This window comes from Rhizophagus irregularis, chromosome 11 (assembly GCF_026210795.1).
Source record: "Rhizophagus irregularis chromosome 11, complete sequence".
In the NCBI taxonomy this organism is placed as follows: domain Eukaryota; kingdom Fungi; phylum Glomeromycota; class Glomeromycetes; order Glomerales; family Glomeraceae; genus Rhizophagus; species Rhizophagus irregularis.
In genome coordinates this window covers 1,994,492-2,015,908 of record NC_089439.1, presented here as the reverse complement: position 1 = coordinate 2,015,908, position 21,417 = coordinate 1,994,492, and the positions used below count along the sequence as shown (strand labels likewise).

The following is a 21,417-nucleotide window of genomic DNA, read 5'->3' as shown; positions in this document are numbered from 1 at the left end:
TTATAAAAAAAAATCATTTTAACCGGATATTTCCTATCTTGTTAGTTCATTAAATCATGATAACTACTATATTCGAAACAGTATATTTTGAAATTACTTAACAAATTATATTAATTCATAGATGATGAAATTATTTTAGCTTGAGAAAAATATATCATCTAGATAAGAAAAAATAGATAATACAGTAGTATGTCATTCGTTTGAAATTATAATAATTATAATAATTGAAGTTATATTGTAAATCTTCATTTTTAGTCCAGTAATCAATAATACTATGAATTCATGATTCAACAACTAAATATCTCCCCTTTCATACATGCGGTCTGAAGTGAACATTACTAAAATCAATAAAAGATCGATTTATATTCCATTTTTTTTTTCGTTCACGCTTCCTGAATTTTTAAACTCCGCCAAGCCTGTCTGACGATCTACAAAACTCTTGTGGTCAGTATTCATTAATTTTGCTATCGGTAAGTTCTCCCTATAAAAAATTTATTCCGTGTTTTATATTTCATATTATTTCCGTAAATGTATCATATTTAGCCTCAAACGCCTCAAACATGGAAATTATCCAAGTTGCTTAGATTTTTTAGTTATTTTTCCATTAATGTATCAAATTCACGGAGTTTTACAGAAATTACGGATAAAATTTTTTACAGGACCTACCTTAATATAAAAAAAAATAAAAGAATTTTTTTTCTTTTAAAAAAAAAAAATTATTAAAATAAAAATATAAGTATATGATAATTATTATGCAACATTTTACACTTTACTAATTTTATTTTCATAGTAATTTCATAGTAAATCCATTTTTTTTTACGTCTATCATTTTTACGTCATTTTATTTACTTACAGTATTTTATAATTACCTTTTTTTCAATAATATTTTCCTGGAGGAAGCGTAATCTTAAGTATATATAAATATTGAATTCTTGGTTAGTATGACCTATAAAAAATTTTATCCGTTATTTCTGTAAAAACTCCGTAAAAATGAGCCTTTCACGGATCCATTCACGAAAAATGCGAATAATTTGATAAATTCTGTGATATAAGGCTATTAATTCCGGAAATATGAGCCTTTTACGGAAAAAAGACGAAATATAAAAAACGGATCGACTTTTTTTACAGGGTCAAATTAAACTAGGAAAACGAAAACCGCTCAAGTCCTTCGGACGTTACTTTTTTGGTATTGTGTAATGACATGACATGGGTACAACTAACATTAATATATTTCAGGGGCTCGTATTAAAAGGGAAAGTTTGTGAAAACAAATTTTACTAATGCAGTACGCTAAATAATCTTTCATGCAAACGTCCTTTGGATAATTAAAGTTAGTAGACACATTATACGCATTCTTTTTCTCCAAGCTAATAAAGAAAATCCAATGTCGGCCAAAATTACAATTAATTTTGGTGGCTTTGACTCGAGTTGAATCCTAACTCGAGATCTCCGTTTTCAGGAACGATCGAATGTTACTAAAAATCAATAAAAAGATCGATTTATATTCCATGTTTTTCCGTAAATTGACATACTCGCTCCTTGTCAGGCAAATGGGTAAATCATGCCGTAACTTATCTAACTCTCAAAACTATATAAATAATGAATTGAAAACATTGAAAATTATCTTTAGTAGTTAAATTATTTAAAAAATTTGGTGTAGATATGAAATTTGAATGAAAACGTGACATTGTAGGTGGCTGTTAAAAATTCACGTTCGGAAATATCTTAAGCAGGAGTTACATGTACTGTATTGTAATATAATTATTTTATCCGTGATTTTTTTTCTTGATATTCTCACGGTGGGGTTTATTTAAAAAGATGGATAAAAAGTCTATCAATATATATTGGAATATCATTATTAGTCATATTAAAGGGGCTTTATGGTACGGATACCGTGATAAATCAGTTATTTCACGAGTCACTGGGAATATCATGATTTTCACGGCGCAGCCATGAAATCATTGATCTCCGTAACTATGACGTAAACTATTAGTTTCTATCTCGCATAGAATATTAAACATATGATTATTAAAGATATTGAGATGACATTATATTTGTATAATGCATGTATAGAAAGGCAAATGAATCCTTATAATGAGAATAAAAATTAATAATATTATAATATATTATAACTTAAAGTTTTAAAAAAAATACAAATGATAAAATATTTTAGAACACAACTAATCTAATTATTATAAGAACTAATAATCTTCTGTAAGATTAAGTCTTCATGTTATATTTAACATATTTTACATTTGCATCATATTGAAATTTCTGGAAAATTTAAAAAACATACGCAAAAACTAATTTCTAATATCTAATAATAATAAATTACCACCATAAATAAATTACTTATTGCTTAAAAAAATTTTTTTGGTATTAATCTTAATGTATTTGTAATTATATAAACCTTTATTTCGTTAAAGATAATCAAAAAATACGGCAAATTAAATTTAAAATAAAACGATTGTCGAACGATAATAAATCTGTATTACATAAAAATCATTTACAAATATTAATCCTTATTAATCTTAAAGTGTTTGTGATTATCTGTTATATAAACCTTTCCTTTTCGTTAAAAATAATCAAAAATTAAAATAAAACGATCGTCGAACGATAATAAATCGCTATTCTTAAGAAAAGAATCCAGTAGGTAAAATTAAAGATTCGAGACGATTGTCATAATGAAAACTCGCTCCGTTAAAGAAATCATTTTCAAAAGGATTACTTGTAATTTGAGGTGTTGTGATCCGAGCGATTCTGTCGATAGTAGCATTATTATTAATCAAACAAATACGGTGGCGGGTTTGATTATTATTATTTGCATTATTTGCAATATTCATAATATTCAATCTTGAACTTTCGCGTGTTCTTTGTTGTTCAGAATTGAAATTATTTGATGACATTGGGATGAATTGTTTTATGAATTTTTTTGTGTAAAATTCCTTACAAAACTTATTACTACCACGCGGAATAAAGAATAAATTATTAAATAATTTTTTTTTTATTTTTTTAATATGAATGACTTAAAAATTAAGGAGATTTTCAGGTTTTTATAAGAAAAATTTTATTAACAATATATTTATTAAAATAATCGGTTTAAAGAGATTATTGTCTATTATTATTCATTATTTTTTCACTTCAAATACTAATAATACATTTATAAGTCACTATTAATAAACGCGCACAAATATGAATATTTAAAAATAAACCAAATATTAGAGCCATTTATAAAAATCATCCCCATTTACTCGCGCGCGGTCTTTCTTAAAGTTAATAACGCGTGTCGGTCATTGAGAGAAAATTATTACTGTAGGTAGTGCAGACATAAGAAATTTCTGTTACAATTAATAAAAATATGAAAATTTTTGTATTTTCGTGCATCAATATATATATATATATATAAATATATTAATAATCATGATAACGATTCTATGTTATGAATGTTATATTAAAATATCGTACGATTATTTTTCCTACCAATAGTGATTTTTTTAGCCTGCGTATTAAATTATTTAGTTAAATATAGAATTTTTATTAATATATAACCATAACCGAAGGTATAAATTAACGAATATCAATTTTTAAATGATAAAAATATCTACAGTATATTATAAGTTTTTGACGTAATAAAATAAAAGCAATTGGAGGTAGAATCGATTAATTCATGCTGTGATATAATCATAAAAATTAGAAAAGTAATTTCCGAATATATAATCATAAAAAATTAAAAAATTAATTCCCGAATAATTCGAATAATATAATCTTTCAATAAGTGTGTAAACTATGTACTATTTTTACTATTTATCACGACCGTTACACCTAAGCAGTGAAGCGTAATCACCATTTATTTTTTGGAGTGTTAACCTATTTGTCACAAGTTATTTGTCACCAGTGGTCAACATGATATCATAGTGCTGGAAATTCGAACGTACAACTACGTCATGAATTCAGCTTGGTACCAATTATAATAATTTTCTGAAATTCACATTTTAAATAATTTTCCGAATTAAGTATTCAGTCTTATTTATCTCTTGACTATTAGCTTGACTATTATATTAAAAATTTATCGAAAATTTTTTACTAAAATTGATGCATTTATAAATAATATAATTTCTAAAGTCTTTAAATTGGTTTAACGAGACAATGATTTCCATTTCAAAACGGCCCTGCTACTTGAAAAAGCACGTGGGATACAAGCTCAAAAAAATTTAAAAAATAGGAATTTATTAATAGTAAATAAGAGCTATATTAATATAAATGAAGCTAATAAGTTATTATTAATTTTTTATTTTTATTTTTAGATTCCGCTGAAATAAGTTATTATTAAAAATATCTTTTTTAATAACTAAATGTTTATATGCTGTATATCACATGCATATAAGTTTGGATTTACACGCATACCCATGATTTACTTTTAAATTTGAATTAAAAAAATTTGTCATGAAATAATCAATCCCATGCATGCAATTAATTAACGAATATTAATAATATTAATTGAATATTAATTTATATCATAGACTTTATACGCATATGAAGTTTAATTAGCTTTCAAATTATATTGAGATAAATATTATCTATTTCAGCCCGACTAAAAAAAGATCGTCATTTCATTCGTTCCAATTGTCTTTATTTTTAGCCATTATAATTTATTTCCAGGATATGACAGATTGACAGTGAATAATGATTGTTATAGTACACATTCCGAAATAACTGATCGTGAATTAAGGAAATGTATCATTATTATATATTGTATATATATTATTATTTATCGTTATCGTTCAGCATAGACCGATATTTTTATTAGGCATAACAATAATACATGATTGATATTAATGAAGGGGAGTAAAGAAGAATATAGTGTAAATGAATATTTTATAGGAAACGCTTATAAAGTGAATTAAAAATAGTATAAAATGAAATCTATAAAAAGTTAAACATATGATGCATGATCGAAACGTCAGAACGATAACACTTTTATTGGATGAGGGACCTTCATTATGGCCACTACGTCACCCATTTTCATCCAATCATTCGGTCCTGTGACCGATATATCTACTCCCCATCCAATAATATATTTATTGTAGTGTAGATAAGTTGATCATATGAATTTATAAAAGCCCAGAATTTATGAATAATTTGATTACTTAATTACTTTAGCTTCTTATAACAAACTTTTTTTACATTTACTATATTTAAATTAAAAATTTATATACTAAATAAAGCTATATAGAAATATGTGATTCTTTATGCTTGCAATATATATTAAATTTTTAGATGAAACTGCCTGCTAAGACTTACAAATGAGGGGGGTTAATTAAAAATACTAGAATTCATTTCAAAAACTATTTATAACAACGAAGCTGATTGTAATATCATTTTTGCAATAGTAATTGACACTGAAAGAGTGAAAACAACTTGCTTTATTTAGCTGTCATATTTTTTGGCCACAAATTTAAAATCTAAACTTATAATTCATTTAATGTCACTTGAGGGTTAGATGTACTATGATGTAAGTTTAATTTTTAATCAATCAACCTTAATATTAAATTAAAAATACAAAGTAATAATTTATTGGCTATTATTGCATCAAATTGTCAAAATAATATCTAGAATATTTATTATTGTAGAGTTACAATCCGTCTATCCGCCATCCGGAGATATACAGTGTGGGACAAAAAAAATGAGAATCAAAACATAGGTCATACACGCTCAATTATTATAATAAATCACGTGAATTTTTTTTTATTTTAAAGCCAAAGACCAGACAATTTTATTAAAAAAAAATTAATATGGTATACGTTCACCATTTTTTTCAATAATTAACTCACAACGTCGTTTCATTGACTTTGAAAGATTGATTAGAACGGTATTTGGTATATTTTGCCACTCCTCCACCATAAATTTCTCCAGATCATCGAGATTTTTTGGCATCCGTTTCTCTACTTTATTCTTAATAATTGACCATAAGTTTTCAATGGGGTTTAAGTCGGGGCTATTGGATGGCCACTCTAAAACTACTGGGAAATTTTCTGGGAGGAAGGCCTTTGCAAGACGACTCGTATGCTTGGGATCATTGTCCTGTTGAAAGCGCCAATGATCACCAAGCATCTGGGACATCTCAGGAGCATGTCTACGAAGAATTTCCACATAAAATTCGGCATTCATGATTTGTTTGAAACAAAATAAGCTTGTTTTCCCCTTTGCGCTGAAATCGCCCCACGCCATAATTTTTGTACGATCTTTAGGCATACGCCGAACCGGCCTCTCTCCTTTATACCAACGTTCTACAGTATTCCTAAAAAGCTGGAATGCTGTTTCATCTGTAAACAAAGTTTTATTCCATCGGTCATTAATATGTTGTCTTGCCCACTCTACCCGTTTTATTTTGTGTGCTTCGGTCAGCATTGGTGTTGCTTTGGGTAGTCTTTTTAAATAGCCAACACCTGAAAGGTGCCTTCCAACAGTTCTATATGATGCCTCTACACCTATATTTTGTAATTTTCTCGCTAAAGTCCTTGTGGAAAGAGAAGAATCATGCCTTACATATTGGCTAAGTACACGGGAGGCGCTTGCGATAATCTTTTTAGGTCTACCATTCCCTCCAGCATGCTCTAACAAACCATTTTTTTTGATTTTTTTGATTTTTCTATAAATTGTGGATAGTGAAATGTTCGTAAGCTTGTGTAGTTTTTTAGCATCATGTATACCGTTATTCCACAATCTTAATAGAGTTTCATCGTAAGTTTTCGTCATTGCGCAAGATTTTATGTGGGAATTTTCTCGTTAAGTAAAGGGTGTTGGTAAACACAAAGGTTGTCAAACGTCGCCACAAACGTGTTATTTATTATGTATTAAGGTGGTACAAAAACAATCTATTTTTGGCGATGTAGATCATTTTATATCACGTGACTAGTTTTCTCATTTTTTTTGTCCCACACTGTAGATCCGCGGATACGGATAGACGATGGAAATTATTCGCTGATCGGAACACTAATTATTATTGGAATTCCTGTTCAACAAGAGATTTTGGGAACATCATTTTTTCAATGGATATTTTGAATCATACTAAATATGGAATACTACACTTTAATATAATATATTTATTAAGCCTAATATTAGTCCATGGTTCTATTCCACCGAAGAAATATTTATGGTCTAATTTTTATGAAACAGAAAGCTAACATAACATTGATGATATATGTGAAATACAGTATGTGATAATTGTACTGTATTGTACAAATAAGACATTAAGGGAATCAGAAAAGGATCTGATTTTGTTTCAAAAACACAAATTAATATACTTTTTTTAAGCATTTTAGATGATCGTGGTGTTTGATTAAAATAAATAAATTTTAAAACTAATACTGTTCATCAAAAAAAAAAAAATCTAGATCGCCTTATAAGAACAATAGATAATTATTCTCTTTAATGTTCTTATTTTATCACATTAGTGTGTGTTGCTTAGAATAATTTATTCAACCGATTATTGTAGTTTCTGAAAGACAGAATTCCTAATCCTTGGAAATCTGTCCGAAAACAACTGAAGTGGTGGTGTAAAAATTAATTCTTCCACAATCACGGAATCACCTCTTACCCAATGATTTGTTCCACGTTTTCGAAGGTTAACGTCCGTGATATTAACAGATATAGAGAAATATATCATCTATGTCTTCCATGAACAAATAGATTCCAGAGTGATTGCCTAATTTTAACCACTCATTGTTAATATTGTGAATTTATTTGAGATCTGAAAATGATATTAAAAGAAAAATAGTATGGATACATACGCATATATGCTGTACATATTAGCGGACCAAATATTATTGCTAGTCCTAATTAAATAAGTTTCTAATTAAGGGATCGTTAAATTTTGAGAAATGGTGACCGAATCATACATAATACTTACACGTAAATAAATAATTTGACGTTAAGCATCTCAATTTCTTTCATGCATGCAACCGAATGTATCAATTCAAAACATTTTATATCTTTATTAATTTAATAAATCAAATATCAAAGTCAACCCAAAGTTTTAAAATATATAAACCGATGAAGATAATGATTATAATGCCTATTCCTTTATTATCGAAACTACCTACAATAACACTCTAATCCGATGGAGGTACTTTACAAGTGTCATTTATGATTTATCGATAAACTCAAAATCTACGAAGACTTGAATTATGGTTTTTCTGTAGTAAAATTTTAAAGGTATTAATACTTATGTTAAAATTTTAAGTATTCCAGCTGTATATCCAAATCATGGAATTTATAAATTTCTTAGAAAAAATGAAATAGAATTACATAGTGAAATTCGATATAATGGAACCATCCGTTTCATTAGTAAAATTTGTCAAAAATCCGTTATATCAAGAAGTCCGATATATCGAGGTAAATTAATTTTAAGATTATAATAATTCGTTCCAGACCCGCGTTCCGTTATATCGAGGTTCTGGCATGATATCGAATTTCACTGTGTATACGTGAGTAGTTGTGGTAATTATACTACTGCAAAACAATTCTTATGATTTAAATAAACTAAATTTTTCACCAAAAAATAAAAAGGAAAAAAAATAAAATATTGATAAAAAACACTAAATTTTCTTATTATCTTTAGAAAGTATGTGATTTTTATATTATAGTGTTCATGTTGTTTAGATTTTTTTTCAATTAATTTGAATAATTAAAGAGCACAATAGAAAAATAAAATAGAATCTTTTTTTTTTTTTATTAAATTTAAGCAAATTTATTGTAGTTTTTTAATAAATATAATTATCTAGATTTTATTTTTATCAAAAGATATCTTTTCGTCAGAAATCAAGCAAAAAGATGATCAACAGTCACGAAAGAATTTTTTTTTTTGAATGATTATAGAATTTTTTTATTAATTTTGACAATTTTTTTTACAATTGAAATATATATACTTCTTAATATTTGTTTTGTTATTAATATTTATTTTTTATAACAATTACTACGTTAAGACGAAAAAAAAAACGATTTGTACTACAATTTTTGTGCACGGTAGAATTTTAGCCCTTGTGAAACTTACTGATATTGTGAGATCGGCAACATTAGACTATGATATATAAGGTTGGTTCATAGCTTTTTACAATTTTTTTTTTTTTTCCAGATACTCTCAAAATTTGGTACTCTATTTGAAGAAATTTCAAAATTTTGCATTTTTTAACAATTAAATTTATTTGTCTACTATAAATAAAATATTATGCTGATCAATCTTTAGAAAAAGATGATGAAATTTGCCGTTAAAGAGTGGGCAGAACTAATTTCAGGTCCTATTTCCATGAAAGAACAGGATCAACGAGTCTTTAAGCAAACTGACTTACCTGTAGTGAATGATAAATTATCAATAACATTGCGACTGAAAATGCATGATCATGGTTCTGGTTGGATTACGATTTTTCATAAAGGTAGAGTTAACTATACTTTATAAGGTATTTAAGCACGATTGAAGTTTGATTATGAATTATTATATCTGATGTTTTCTCCGGTCACAAATAAAATGTTAATACATTTAGGTACTGAACAAGTAGTCGGTACGCCCAGCCTCTGGTTAGTAAAAGATAAACTCACATTGCATCCTCGATTCTCAGGCGACTGGAATTATAATGTGGGAATTAGTTCGCTTGGTGATGGACTTACATTAAATCAATGGTATCATATTACTTATACGATTTCTGATCCAGAAAAAAGATTAGATATCTATATAGATGGTGAATGGGAAGGATACTTTTGTATTCAAAATGTTAAAACGCAAAAAGTTGTCTTCAATGATGGACCATTACATATTGGACGTTCTTTCAATTGGAAAGGATTTAATGGTGAAATTAGGTATAATTTAAGATAGTAGTAATGAAGTCAACACAAAATATTGAATGATAATTTACACATAGCCATGTCCGTTATTTCAACTGGCGCTTATCCCCTGAAGAAGTGATAGAAGATTTTTTCGTAAGATAATTTGTAATTTCATATTATTATTTTTACAACCACTTAGTAATTTTTTTTCTTTATAAAAAAGAACGAATCACAGAAAAAGCCAATTGTATTTGGATCGAAAATCGCTCTTGTACATGTATCTACTGGAAAGTATCTATCTACAAATGGAGTCAAATATGACTTGGGTTCGCAAAACAAGCAATATATGGTATTTACTAGTATATATACTGTATTTTTTTCATTATCAATTCATTGTATCAAAAAATAGTTTGACTCCGTAACATTTTATTTATAAATTTACAGGTTATTTGTAGTGACGAGAAAACAAATTTGGAAAATGAAGTTTGGACTATAATTGGAGCCAGTGGTAAAAGTATAAATGAAGGGATCCCCGTATCTCTTAATAGTATCGTTGGATTTAAGCATAAAGCAACGGAATGTAATTTACATTCTCATGACACTAATCAAGGGAAATTTACACCAATATCGAAACAACAACAAGGTATTATTGAGTTGAATACAAAAGATAAGCATATACTTACATGTATTAACAATTTAGAATTTTAATAATTAGTGACCATATGCCCAGGTGGAGGAAATATTGATGATGAATGGCTTATTCGACGTTACAATCCAATCACTTCTTATGATACTGGTCAATTGATGAATGGTGATATCATTGGTCTCTTCCATATCAGAACTAACAAATCAGCCTTATACAGTCACATGGTCTTATTAGGTGATGGATCACAAGAAGTTTCTTGTTATGGAAATGGAAGTGAAAGTAATAACAAGGTACAAATATTCAATTCCAAATACAATTTATACTTTGTTAGTTATATTTTCTTTTTGCTTACTACTCCATTTGTAATATAATAATGAATTTTAGTGGCGTATTGAATTAATTAATTGAATGGAAGTTAATTGCATTAAGTATTTAAATTTTAAGAAATTAATGTCTTTCTTAGTAATGTCTATATTTTTACAATATACCGCATATTATAAAATAAATAAGATTATTTATTTAAAATTCATTAAAATTTTCTTATGTACGTGAAACATTCATAACTTGACATTTTGTGTAGTATTAAAAATAATTAGAATTTTGTAATAATAATGATTTTTTAATAAATCTATAAAATGTCTTGATAAAAATTCTAATACAGTAAAAATCAATCATAAAATTGTTTTTATTACAATAAAACATTAACTGAAAATCGTTGAATAGAATATCCACCCATTTATAATAAAGATTTTGTAAGTTAATTTAATAAATTTTTGAATTATAAATTATTATGCTTTAATTGAATATACTCGAATTTATTTTTAAGGGATGACGGTAAAAATCTTTAATATTACTCGTAGATTAACTTGATCATGTTTCCCTGATGGCTAAACCAATTCAATACTATCACTCATTATGTACTTTCAATAATTTTTTTTTGAATAGTTAACATTGAATTGCGAATTATAAATTCCTTGTATGTTTAAACACTAGAATTAATGAAATATTTATCAATAGAAAATTTTCCGAAATCTTGCTGTCAAACCCACCAAATTTATCTATCTATGATTAAAACTTGATGTTTGGAAGTAATAAGACTATATTGTAATCTTGTTCATAATATATATATGATTAGCTTATAGCCTTATATACGTGGCTTGGTGAACGTGTATGGCAAGCGGTAGTGGTCAAAAGTGCGTAGTAAAAGATAACGTGTATACGCTATGTTTTGTAGCGTGTACACGCTATGTTTTGCTACGCACTTTTGACCATGGCGGCTTTCCATAAACGTGTCGTCGTGTCGTCTATTATAAAATCGAACCAATTATTATTGATCGGTATGACTGACCGCTGATCGCATCAGCAACCAATTATCTAAGGGTACAAATTTGCTATCAATCTAGTCGGATTAAATTTCTAAAAAATTTCTCCAAATGTACGATTTTATGGTAATTATTGTGGAGATGAATAGGAAATTTCTCTAACGTTAATAGGTAAATTTTTTGCTACTAAGTATCATAAAAACTATGCAAATTAATATTTAATATTCCTATTTTAATTTTAAAAATAAATAAATCATCATGAAGTTGTTATTTTTGAAGATTGAAGATTTGAATTAGTTATTGAAGCAGTATTATAGTCCATCAGTAGCAATTAATTATTATATGCATCATTCCTCAAAATTTTCGTGAAATTATACTTAATCAACTGATTTGACATCTTCAGTTTTCATCGTATTTTTGAAAGCGGAAAAATAATTTTTGTTTCAAAAGCTATTGCAGTTGTATTTTAGTATAAGTATAGACAAACTAAATACGAATGGTCATTAAATAAAACGAATATAATGTATTCTTTTTTTTGTAAGTTCTTTGGTTAGTCCGTATATGTGATACAAAAAAAATACTAAAAGTTTGCATTTATTATCACCTCCGCTATCGCCTATTTATCCTACAGTACCTACAGTACATATCAGGTACGGCATACGTTTAGATGTGAACATGGCATTTGAATCAAACTAAACTGCTGACTTGAAGCTATTAAGAAAACATCCTTTCATTAACCTTTTTCATTTAGCGAAGTTTGTATAATAATTAAAATCAAATCTTCAATTCAGCAACAAATGCTTTAAGGTTTAAATTTTTATTTTAATGCTTTGCATATAGTTGAATTGGATATCTTGTTATAATGAGATTTCTTATTATAAAGTCGGTGCACTAACGGATTCAATAAATAATTTATTAATCCTACTTTTTCTCACTCCTCTGGATTCTGGTCCAAATAAATGAGTTTGGTATGATTCACACATGAAACTTTAATATAACTAGTACCTGTGGCTATAATCAGTAAATTAGCCTATATTCCTATAACTTTTACTCAAGTGCCATTTCTCTTACGCTTGTGCATATTCTCTCATCAAATTTCATATCTATAATCCAATACCTGCTCCACTCGATTTTCTATTTGGGTGAAAGATCTAACCTATTAATTGGATCAAATAAAATTTCGTTACTTGCACTTCCACTTTAACGCTTGAGTTGGGTAAGTAATATGTTGAAAGAATTTTGAAATTTATTACATTGAATTTATTGAATTTTTAATATAATTAAATAAAAAAAACTGACATTATAATATAATATTCATAAAATATGAAACTATTACATAATTTACTCTTGTTTTTCTTTCATCTTGTGTTATTCGCATTATCATTGTTTTATATTATTAATTCCCCGAGAATCAACTTAATATTAAAAAAAGAATGCAAATTCATTCCAGCGCAAATATCCTACAAAATTTACAAAATTTTTAGTCACTATTACCATATACCATATGAGTATCTACCACCCTGTTAATTATGCCTAAGCAGGGAACCCCAAGACACCCATGTGGCCATCATAGGATCTATGGTAAATGGTCTCATATAGTATTTAATAACAACAACTAAGTAAGTGCCTGACATAGAAATATGTGTCATTTCCACGGGCACCACGGCCTGCCCTCCCATATGAATCGGCTTGGGTATCACCTATGTGGCATCATTGTAGCTACGACTTGTGCACAAAGCAGATGACTACATAGCCAGTAGCAAATGGTACGTACTACGAGCACATAAACCTCTATGTCAATCATAATAGTCCACCATCCGGAAGACTCTCAGTAAACCCTGCAGTGAGCACCTACTCATACGTCCATCCGGTAAACTATTAATCATACTCACCACTTAATGATGTGTCCTTTCCTTTGATCATACGATTTAGAATCTATGGACATGATGTTGTAGTCCCTGTTGCTGGCGTATTGGTTAACGTTATTTTTGATTATTTTCCTATGTGTTGTTGTGAGGGCATTAGTTTAAGAGTGTTATCAATATCCTTAACTTTTGTCTTGAATCTCTTTTCTAGATCTCCGGTATACTTCGTCGCTGCGCCACAAAAGAACGGAAAGCAAAGGAGATGTTTGTTTTCGGCTGATTGTCTGAAGTAAAGCATTGAATATTCTATAGCCAACAGGCTTCGTTTTCGTTACTTGCACTTCCACTTTAACGCTTGAGTTGGGTAAGTAATATGTTGAAAGAATTTGAAATTTATTACATTGAATTTATTAAATTTTTAATATAATCAAATAACATTATATAATATTCAACTATTACATAACTTACTCTTGTTTTTCTTCCATCTTGTGTTATTCGCATTATCATTGTTTTATATTATAATTCCACGAGAATCAAAAAAAGAATGCAAATTCATTCCAGCGCAAATATCCTACAAAATTTACAAAATTTTTAGTCACTATTACCATATACCATATGAGTATCTACCACCCTGTTAATTATGCCTAAGCAGGGAACCCCAGGACACCCATGTGGCCATCATAAGATCTATGGTAAATGGTCTCATATAGTATTTAATAACAACAACTAAGTAAGTGCCTGACATAGAAATATGTGTCATTTCCACGGGCACCACGGCCTGCCCTCCCATATGAATCGGCTTGGGTATCACCTATGTGGCATCATTGTAGCTACGACTTGTGCACAAAGCAGATGACTACATAGCCAGTAGCAAATGGTACGTACTACGAGCACATAAACTTCTATGTCAATCATAATAGTCCACCATCCGGAAGACTCTCAGTGAACCCTGCAGTGAGCACCTACTCATACGTCCATCCGGCAAACTATTAATCATACTCACCACTTAATGATGTGTCCTTTCCTTTGATCATACTGATTCAGAATCTCATGATGTTGTAGTCCCTGTTTCTGGCACATTGGTTGACGTTATTTTTGATTATTTTCTTATGTGTTGTTGTGAGGGCATTAGTTTAAGAGTGTTATCAATATCCTTAACTTTGGTCTTGAATCTCTTTTCTAGTCTCCGGTATACTTCGTCGCTGCGCCACAAAAGAACGGAAAGCAAAGGAGGTGTTTGTTTTCGACTGATTGTGTCAGTCTTTAGAGCGACTTCTTCGCCAGTGTTGTTATAACCTGAAGTAAAGTATTGAATATTATAGACAATAGGCTTCGTAAAACACTATATTTTGGAGACTGTAAAGGAGTGGATTTTATTATAGGAAAAAGATTATTTGGGAACGTCTTTCGTGCTACCTGGAAAAATATTACTCGTTATTTCGCTTTGAAACCCTTAAAGTAATATCAAAGAGGTTGGTTATATGATGTTTGGTAAAATTTCAAATATATTTTCCATCGAGTATTGCCACTTCTTTGATGGTTTTTGTGTTATAAAATTTGTCGAAAAAGAAACACGCTATTTATAATGATAAATCTATCCGATCTACAAAAATCTGGTGATATCTTTGTGTAACGACAAATTAGTAAACCTCGACCTAGATCCTGAAGAACTTCAAAAAGCATCGTTAGATGATGCTTTATTTAGATGCTATTGAAGGAAAAAATCTACCAGAACGCGTAAAGTAATTAAAAAAAAAAAGTGGAAGTAAGGTCTTTTTATGTATTTTTTTGTTGCACAAACTTTTCTAATTATGTAATAGAAATAGCAATAAGTACATAAAAAGTTAAATTGTGATTGATGCAAAAGTATATTTTATAATATAAATATACTATATATATATATGAAAATTTTGCAATGACTCATTACAGAACTACTGCACTACGCCTTCAATAGTTTAATATCACAATATAATCCAATCTAATCAACATAGCTACTGATCAAGATTATCGTCGCGTCGCGTAACAATTATACTTTACGCGTTTACGCGTAAATGTCGTATACTAGTTTTGACACGGAGGAATTTCAAATTTCACAGAATAACATAACAAATATGCAACGGAAGGTGAATTTTGTAATTATATAAATATTTATAGTTCTGATTATCATTATTTTTTTTTCCATCTCCTCCATCTCCTCTTGTGTAATCCCATGCTGAGTGACAGGCTTTTTTTAAATAGACATTATTACGGTCGCTTCTGTTAATTATAATTACCGAAAACTACATTAAAAATCAACAAAATTTCTCACGAAATGATCTAATTAGATCATTATCATGATTTCTTCAGATATTAAATGGTATTATACGAAAGACTTGTTTTTATTTGTATTTTTAATTTTTTTTTTATCCCTATAAATAATTTTATCCGTTATTTCTGTAAAAACTCCATAAAAATGAGCCTTTCACGGATCCATTCATGGAAAATGTAAATAATTCGATAAATTCCGTGATCTAAGGATATTTAATTCCGGAATTATGAACCTTTTACGGAAAAAAGCTGGAATATAAAAAAACGGATCGACTTTTTTTTTACAGGGTATATATTTTATCATATTTTCAAAAAATTTTCAACGATTCTTATTTTTCGGGAATTTTTGGAATTTTAATTTTTTTTCAAAATTCCCAGATTTTTTCTTTATCCCATAATTTATGATCTTTCATATAAAATACAGTAGATGTCAGTTTTTTCCTATTACTCTAGTTCGGGTCATTTATTGGCCACTTATGGGATGACCAATATTGCACTTTACTTCAAGTGCCACTTCGGAAGATTGTTTCGAGTTCCTGTGTTAAGGATTTTCCTTTCGATACTGGGTCAAAGGTGTGGAATTACTACGAGCGATCATTTTTTTTATTTGTTTAAGCTGGTTGAAACGTGACGAGGAAAACGATCTCGAGATGAAAATGTGAATATGTTAATGAAAGAGTTTTATTGATAAATGGATATTCAAGATATTTTATTTGATCTTCAACAAATTTTTCTAGAAGAAATAACGCAATAACAAGGGGTCAAATTTTCCGGCTAGTTTAAACTGTAAATAAATTAGCATTACAAAGTTTACAAATTTTAATCATAATTTCCAGTGTAAATATTTTTCAATACAAACTCGTTACCGTATAAATTGAAATGTTCATCATCATCCAAATGCTTCATATTTGATTAATGTATGTGATGATCTTAATGGAATATCGTTCAAATGACGAAATGATTGATCTTTCATAAAAAATCTGGAAATATGAAAATCACAACATATAAATTATCTGTACAATATATTAAACTTAGTAGCGTATCATTTATATTACGTAGATGCTCTACAAAACAAATTTCTGTTTAAATTTGTTACTTTAAATATAGATAATGGACAAATAATCTAAGTATTATTAAATTTGATTAATTACTAAAGTTCAAAATATTTACAAAACAATTTGATCGTAAAGTATGTTATTAAAAATGTCATTTTATTTTAGCATAAGAGTTCTACCATGTTAATTCACGCTAATTGAATTTAACATCTTACACATTATTCAATATTTCAGTTTTATTCATATTATATTTATCAAACTTTCTTAAATTTCAATAAAAAGTAATTTTATTATATTTCAATCCGGTAATCGTAAAATTGTAAAAAGCTAATTTTGGCCGGAATTAACCGGAAGCGTTTTTTTCCCTAATATGGATCATCATCAATGACCCACATTATCCTGGTCAGAAAGTAACTTATTTAAAACTTTGAATTATTTTGTTTTTCTATTTTGAAAGTGAAACTTCATTACGAATCATTTAGAAATAGAAATATTAAAATAACTTTAATGAACAAAATTTCTTTTATTCTTTATCCTTTAAACAGGGGAGTATCACAACATAAATGACGGACTTCGGAAATATGATCATCATTCGACTTCATACCTTAATTTGTCGTAATTCATTCTTTGATCTTTTTTTATATCTTTATATATATATATTTAATTAAATTCTAATTATTTATTTTATTATCTTACTATAAATATAACAAAAATTATTTTCTTTTATCCAGTCATTATTGTAATACTTCTTTTCCTTATAAAATGACTATAATATAATAAGACTTAAAAAAATCGATCGATCGATTAATGAAATACGATGGCCATATCCATTATTTAATTATGAAAGATCAAATAATTATAACTTAAATTTTATTTGTAACATTATGCAATTGACATTATATACATTATCTATATCCCCCCTTAGAATAATAAACATGTAGTGCCTCATCTATTTTTTGTTCAAGAAATTCTCCCTTGATTATACGTGCGAAATCGTTAAATATTAATTAAGTGCATAAATTATCATAAACAAACATGAATATTTTATGTAAAAATTTAAATCATTTTCTTTATTTGTTGAAAAAGAAAATTTCTTTCAATTATCACAATTCTTTGTCCCATGAAAATACAAGTAAATAAATAATAAATCGAAAAAAATGAGGCGTAGCAATCACGCGAAAGTTAGAATGCCTCAAAAAGGAGTCATTTTCATCATATTAAAACAAATATGTTATGCATATAATACATTAACAGTTAATTATGTAAATAAAAAAAATGCTTCGAATTCATTCTTAGAATAGATAATCAGTAAGAATTAGATATTTGAAAATCTTAAAAAATGTTACAAATGTTTCACAACATTCTTTAATGATTCCGCGTTTTTAGGTCATAAAGCTAATTAATTTTTTTTTTTTATAAAGGTTAAATATGATCACAAATTCACAATCTAATATGAAATATGATTATCTCTCGTCATTATTTTAATCTATTCATATATTTCATATATGTATGTTAATAAAATTGTAACAAATTCATTTACAAAAACAATGCTTTTGATTATTTTCTCTTAAATTGGATATATTTTATAACCCATTTCTTAATTTTCTTGATCGTGTATGAATTTAATAAAAATGGAAAAGAGGATCAACCAATTAAAATGACCTACTAAAATCATATTTCATCATATTGAAATATGATGATCAATATCGGAAATTCAATTCCTTCAATGATATTTAATAAAAGAAATCAAAGGTACTTGTTTACTATTTTTAGAACCATTGTAAAAGAAATTAGTGTTGTGAAATATTCACATTGTTTTCAATGTAAAATATCCTTATTAGTTAAATTCGATTATTTTTCTTTGTTTATAAAAAAAAAACATTAAATTCGTAAGACATGGGTAACCAAACTAGTATTTGTATATAGGCTGAAACCTAGAAATTCGGAATTTATTTAAAAATTAAGCGGGGTATGTACCTTATTTAAACAAAGCATAACAGATAACGGATATTTATTTTATTAAATACATAAATAGTAAATAAATAAATGAATGAACAAATAAATAAATGGTACACAGTAAAATTTAATTACTATGTGATGTAGATCCCCTGCTGAAAGGACCTATGATCAACTCATCTTATTTTACATAAAGATAATATGATTTAACAAGCTTCTAAACAAAGTCGTTATTAAAAGAGGACACCAAAGAACGAAAAGATGTAAAAAAAAGCAGAGATTCCTCATTGAAGCCTAACCAAAAATCTTTTAAAAAAAATTCTACGTACGCAAGAAATCGAAGATAAAATACTCTACGTCGTCAAGAATCGTACTCTTTTTTTTAAAAAAAAGTTTCAAATTTATTATAAGATTATGTTAGTAATTTATTTAAGTTTCATTCGCAGACTTTGTAAGGTATTACAATTTATATTTGCTTTAAATTTAATAAAAGATAAAATTAATTCACTATTTAATATTTTAAATATAAGAATAAAAATTGTCTTTTTTTTAAAAAAATGTCTAAAGCAATTTAACACAAGTAATCGTAAAACTTCAATTAACCTATCGGAATAAAAATTCCAAGTATCAGATACCAAATAAAGCATTTAATTAGTATAATAATCGGCTAAAAAAGATTGTAAAAGGAAAAAATGGAAACCATATTAAACATAAGCATGACTAAGAATGTTGTAAATTAATATGATAAAACTGCGTAACCATATAACTAAAGGTTCACTAATATATATGCATTATATTTACGAATGTCATTTAGATTAAATTGGTTAGTCAATATATTATTATATATTGTTTAAATTGTATTACTGAGATTATGTGTCGCTTCCGAAAATTTCCCTCCGGAATAAACATTTTTCAAAAGTGTTGCTCTTGTGTTATTTCTTTAGTCATGATAGTCTACCTTCGACAGGCAATTAATAATTTTTGGATAACACTCATTGTACTTCAATGATATGAATTATAAATATCTATGTTTATACAGTATCTCTTCTGACAAATACATGCATCAAATAAAAAAAAATATTAAAAGAAAAAAAATATTTTTTTTTTGCTTCCGTAAAACTCGGGATTATCTAATTCCATCGATACATTTTCATGATTGTTCTTATTCATTACATAAGTTATTTTTCTTTATATATTTTTTGATTCCGCTGATCCGGCTAAATACCGACAGCTTTATTTATAATGCGATAAGATTATCCATTCAACCCGAAAGGCATGAACTCATAGATTTTAATATTGTATCATAATGTGTTATCAATCTAATTTCTTTTCTGCAAACTAACTTTTCAAGAATTCGCAAGTTTTTTTTGGGGGCTGTGATCAAAACAAAAATTGTTGTAAATAATATGTAATACTTTTTAACAGAAGTAATCAACAAAAAAAATATTTCTCAACGAAAATAAATTCAATGTGTTTATAAAAAGAAAAGAAAAGTGAAATAATAATTAATAATGATAAATAAACAATAAACAATGATGCGTAAAGCGCGATCAAAATGATCAACTATTTTTGTGATATTTACGCGTATAGAAATTCTAGAAATTCTACTCAGAAATTTTTTTATATCACTAATATCCTGAATTCCGTAATTTGCACAGGTGATATTTTAAGAAGTATCCAGAGACATTAAAGTTATACTACATAATAATATACATTCGGAATTAAATCCGTTTATAAATTCTGTCGGGTCGGCCCTATAAAGATGAAACGTGTTAAATTCGTTTTATATTTGTGTTCATGCATAAGCACAAATATTAAATAAATTTAACTCATTTCGTTTTTATGGGGCGGGTTACTCGGGTATGTATAATTATTTAAAAGAAAGATATAAAAAAATACTTCACAAAATAAATACAATCCATGAAGGTCTAGACAATTACGTAATTTTTTTTTATCAACAAATGATGGTTAACGCCAATTTCTTCCGCCACGGAATACACTATCTTTAAAATCTCGTATTCTTGGAATTTTGGATGCGACAGAAGAATTTTAAAGTTAATAGATAAGAAAAATAAATATAAACGGGATTACATAATACATTATTGTTTGCATGTAGTTTTACAATTGGGCGTTTCTAATATCCGAAAATTTTATGAGTGAATGAATAATATGTTAGAATAACCCGAATTTATCCGACAAATATTTCTAATCTAAAATTCTCTATATAAGGGCGGACTCGAATCCTGCTGAAAGCTATTCAAAAAAAAATAAAATAAAAAAAAAATTATCAAAAACTCAGAAAGCAAAAAACCAAAAAGACATATATATACACACATATGTATATGACAAAAACCCTCCTTATCGTTTAAATTCCGCTTTCTGACACTTTTCTTATCCATCAAATTAAAAGATCATATCTTTAATTTTACATTCGAATACATCATACA

General features: G+C 27.6%; 2 protein-coding genes across 2 annotated transcripts; one reads left to right on the top strand and one right to left on the bottom strand.

Annotated features, from left to right (window-relative positions):
* Positions 1 to 2,633: 2,633 nt before the first annotated feature.
* OCT59_002963 (uncharacterized protein) lies at positions 2,634 to 2,906 on the bottom strand (the record flags this gene model as incomplete). Its single annotated transcript, XM_066145308.1, has 1 exon — positions 2,634 to 2,906. The coding sequence occupies one exon, from the start codon at positions 2,904 to 2,906 to the stop codon at positions 2,634 to 2,636; it is 273 nt and encodes a 90-aa protein (XP_065996041.1).
* A 6,347-nt stretch (positions 2,907 to 9,253) lies between these two features.
* Positions 9,254 to 10,873, top strand: OCT59_002962 (uncharacterized protein; the record flags this gene model as incomplete). Its single annotated transcript, XM_025319300.2, has 7 exons — positions 9,254 to 9,431; positions 9,540 to 9,852; positions 9,915 to 9,972; positions 10,043 to 10,168; positions 10,264 to 10,462; positions 10,535 to 10,755; positions 10,850 to 10,873. The coding sequence occupies 7 exons, from the start codon at positions 9,254 to 9,256 to the stop codon at positions 10,871 to 10,873; spliced, it is 1,119 nt and encodes a 372-aa protein (XP_025174172.2).
* Positions 10,874 to 21,417: the final 10,544 nt, after the last annotated feature.